The following is a 3,879-nucleotide window of genomic DNA, read 5'->3' as shown; positions in this document are numbered from 1 at the left end:
AAGTCTATGGAAAAAACTTAAAAGGAGCAAAATACACTGAAATTATTAGCAGTTTTATTTTTATCTTTCTCTAGTTTCTAAATTCACATTTAAATTACTTAGAACCCGTCTTTACTATCTACTTCAGAATTTTACTGAAGATTACCTCTAAGTATGTATGATGGAATCCCAAGCTTCTACAGTTAATGAACAGATATTCTGTAGGGCTAGATCAGACCTTGAAGAAAAATTCTTTACAGAATTTGTATATTGGCTTAAATTCATTCATTCCTCTCAGTTAAAATGAAGCCCTCCCCATGACACAATACCATATAACAATACCATATAAGAATAGTTATTATCCTCACACAGTAACCACTTTTTTTTTTTTTTTTTTTTTTTTTTGACAGAATAAGCTCTGTATTTTTTAATAAGGTTTAAAAGGAATCAAGTATCTAAGACCATTTTCAATTAGCCATCCAAAATTGGCTTCTCTCCCCCGATCCTGTATTTTAAAAAATAACTTTAACATAACATTTGGCATGAACTTACACTTGCTCATAATAAAAACCAAAAAAAAATTATGTGTCTGAAATTGATAAACATTACAAAATATTTAACATATGAGGAAGAGGTATATCTTACAGAATTATTTGGCTACGTCATAAGGCAATCAATGAAGACAGAATTTTTCCTATCATAAATTTGACATATGTGAAATTCTATAACATGATATTCTCCATAAATCTGAAAGCTCATTGGTTATAGCAATATGATCATGCCACGTTGTCACCATCACTGAACTTCGATGAAAATAGACTGAATGAGAAAGGAACAAATTTGGTGCCTGCACCAACGTAGAATTTGTTCTGAAATTCTACCCAGTGGAGGCGTATGGCATGAAGAAATGCAGAAAGCCCTTCCATGATCAAGAGGATGAAAATTGTCAAAACTGCAAAGAGAGCAATCACCGGGAGCAGCAGCAAGACGCCGTAGGTGGTGTCCACTCGCAGGCCTACTCGCATCAGCATGGCCCACAGGACATCAGACAGCTGTGCATGAGCCAAGCTGAGCGCCCAGAGCCGCAGGTAGGACGCAGTGTTGGAGATGCAGCCCAGACAATACTCAATGGAGTGGATCACTTGCGTCATCAGTATTTCTCCAAAATTAAACTCTTCACACATCATTTCTCTGCATCCATCTTCCATTTGGTTATTCCCCTCTTCTATGTCCTGGTTTCCCAGCAGAGAAACTTCTTCCTCGCTATCTTTCCTTACGAGCGTGTAACCACTCCGGCTCACACCAAAGCAACTCCGCCCATTGTGTAGCCACAACAAGAAAAGTGGTTTTCCCAAGAAGAGAACAGGAACAGACAGCGCTGTGACGACCAGCAGCACTTTCTGGACGTGCTCCTGCCCTGGGTAGAGGCCACTTGTTCCACTTGCTGGGAATATGAACATGTTGATGAACTCAATCAGAATGCTGGGAGCTTCCCTGGAATTTTCTGCTGAAAACACGAGCCACTTATAGACAATCATGAAGATGAGGTATCCGAAAATGCAGAGCATGAAAAGGAGCTCCGGGATGGAAACCAGGAAGATGTTGAACTTCTTCCTGAAGTGCAAGTGGTTAAATATTCCCAGAGTGACACCAAAAGTCATGTGAATAATTCCTAAAATCACAGACATTTTCATTTTGAAAGAATTTAGGAAAGTGAGGCGATTGGTTGCCAAGTTCCAAATTGGGTCAATCCCAAAAGGATAAGGGCCTCGGAACACTCCAGGAATGGCTGGGTCCAACTGCAACACCCTGCTGTGCCTCACGACGCTGTCGTTCCACAGCACCAGCTTCTCGTGCTCCTGCTGAGTGTGACTGGAGCTGTACATGGCAGACACGTTCCACCGAGAGCCAAAGATGTTGAGTGACTTGGAGAAGCAGTCGTTGTAGATGAGGCCTGTGTACACTGAGAACAGCCCCATGAGCAGGAGGATGTATCGGCCATTGAAAAACATCCTCAAGATCTCCTGTGACTGGTTCAGTCCGGGACGATTTTCATTTATCACCAATAAGAGGGCAAATAAGAACATCACAAAGCCGTGGCCAAGGTCTCCGAACATCACAGCAAACAAAAACGGGAATGTAATGATGGTGAAGAGAGCTGGATTCACTTCCCTGTAGCTCCCAACGCCATAAGCATCCACGATGTTCTGAAATCCCTCGGTGAATCTGTTGGTCCGGATTAGGGTTGGGGGTGTTTCTTTTGTGGGGATCGTGTTCATAAATGAGAGTATGGTAGCACCACTCTCTCTCGAGCCCTCCTCTAGCGCCCGGCGCAGGTCACGCAGATCAGCCTCAGGACACCAGACCTCAGCAATGAGGCACTTGTTGGTCACGTCGAAGCTGCACATGTTCAGCATGTGGTAAATGGCTTTCATCTTCTTCACCTGGATGACTCTGCTGTACACCGACTCCGCGGCTTTACACAGCACTTGCCTCAAATAATCCTCAGTTTTGTGAAGCACAGTGTAGAGATCCTGGATCCGAGTATTCAGCCCCTCCTGAATCTCCTTTCGCTCCTCAACAGTGTTTGGATAGGGGTAAATGTGGCAGTGGTAACAATCACATATCTTCTTGACCTTATGGCCAATCTGCTCTCCCCAGAAGGATATCAAGAACACGTACCATTTTATGACTTCTCCTGTTTCGGGGTCTTCCAGGGACTCATCCAGTTCTGCATAGGTCACGATGGTATACCCTTTGCAGACCCTCCATAGCATTTTTTCAAATGCATCAACTTTTCCTTGATGAATTAGGCCAGACACAAACCCCAGCTTTGCCCCCAGCCTCTGCATGCTGCTGTAGTCCAGCAAAGAGTCGTTCTCCAGAGACGGGAATTCCTCATAGGTGGGTTCAAACTCGACATTTCGCTTAACGAAGGTTTTAGTCACTCGCAGCATGTGAGTATACTCGATCAGTTCAAGCAGGTTCTTCCTCAGTTTCTCCTTGTTCTTGGTGACTTCTCTCAGTTCGACCTCAAGCTTCTGCAACTGCTCCTGCATTTCCAGAACCTGTTTTGGAGGGGGTGCAGGAGGACTGACCTCTCCCTCAGGCAGGGGTATATTAGCTCTAGTAATTTCCTGCACCAGATACACCAATATTCGTTCTAGTTCTTCACATCTCTTCACCTCACCAACAAATTTTCTTTGAAAAGAACTTACATTCTGGTTGAGCCAGCGCGCTGAGGCACTCGTAGGCCGTGCCCGACTGCAGGAAGAGCTGCGCCAGGCACATGGGCTCGCTCCGGAACAGGGACCCCATGGCGGGCGGCCCGCGCCCGGAGGGGCCCGGCGGGGCCCGGCGAAGGCGGCGGCTCCGGCCCCGCGGGCGCTCACGGTCAGCCGGGGCAGCCCGGGCCTCCAGCTTCTCCTGCGGCCTGGCCGCGGCCGGGGACCATGGGCTCAGTTGCAGCGGCCGCCCGCGTCCTGCCACCGCGGCCGCCGCTCCCAGTAACCACTTTTTAAGCATAAGTTTTTTATGGTAGGATCACTAGCATATGCTCCCAATACTAATAAGCTAAAGAATATATATTACTTGCCAAACCTTTCTTCCACAGAGCACATATCTCCTCATAAATTATTCTTTCCAGACAAAAGGGAAAGGGAATTGCACTTCTTTGACTAAATTATCCCATATATTTTCCTAGCACTGAAGAAGAGGGAAGACATGAGTGTAAAAGTGTCTTTAAAATGTTGTTCCTTAGTGCTTCCTTTCTGTCGGAAAGATGTAAGAAAGATTCTAATTTTTCAACCTAACTTCCCTAGTGTGAATGTTTAAAGTGGTGGACAGCACACATAGGATAGTGTTTTAATGACAACAGGGGAACTCTGTGAGGAGCTCACA

The 3,879-nt window shown here is 45.4% G+C and overlaps 1 protein-coding gene across 1 annotated transcript; it reads right to left on the bottom strand.

Annotated features, from left to right (window-relative positions):
* Positions 1-391: 391 nt before the first annotated feature.
* LOC124096013 (V-type proton ATPase 116 kDa subunit a 2-like) lies at positions 392-3,347 on the bottom strand. Its single transcript, XM_046449487.2, is given in 2 exon segments — positions 392-3,210; positions 3,212-3,347. Coding segments are annotated over 2 exon segments (2,541 nt in total). The 5' UTR covers positions 3,298-3,347; the 3' UTR covers positions 392-755.
* Between the last annotated feature and the right edge of the window lie 532 nt (positions 3,348-3,879).

This window comes from Marmota monax, unplaced genomic scaffold (assembly GCF_021218885.2).
Source record: "Marmota monax isolate L192 unplaced genomic scaffold, Marmota_monax_Labrador192_F-V1.1 WCK01_AAM20220418_F8-fsc01286, whole genome shotgun sequence".
Taxonomy (NCBI): domain Eukaryota; kingdom Metazoa; phylum Chordata; class Mammalia; order Rodentia; family Sciuridae; genus Marmota; species Marmota monax.
Note: the sequence above shows the minus strand (reverse complement) of the source record. Positions and strands in the feature narration are given on the sequence as shown.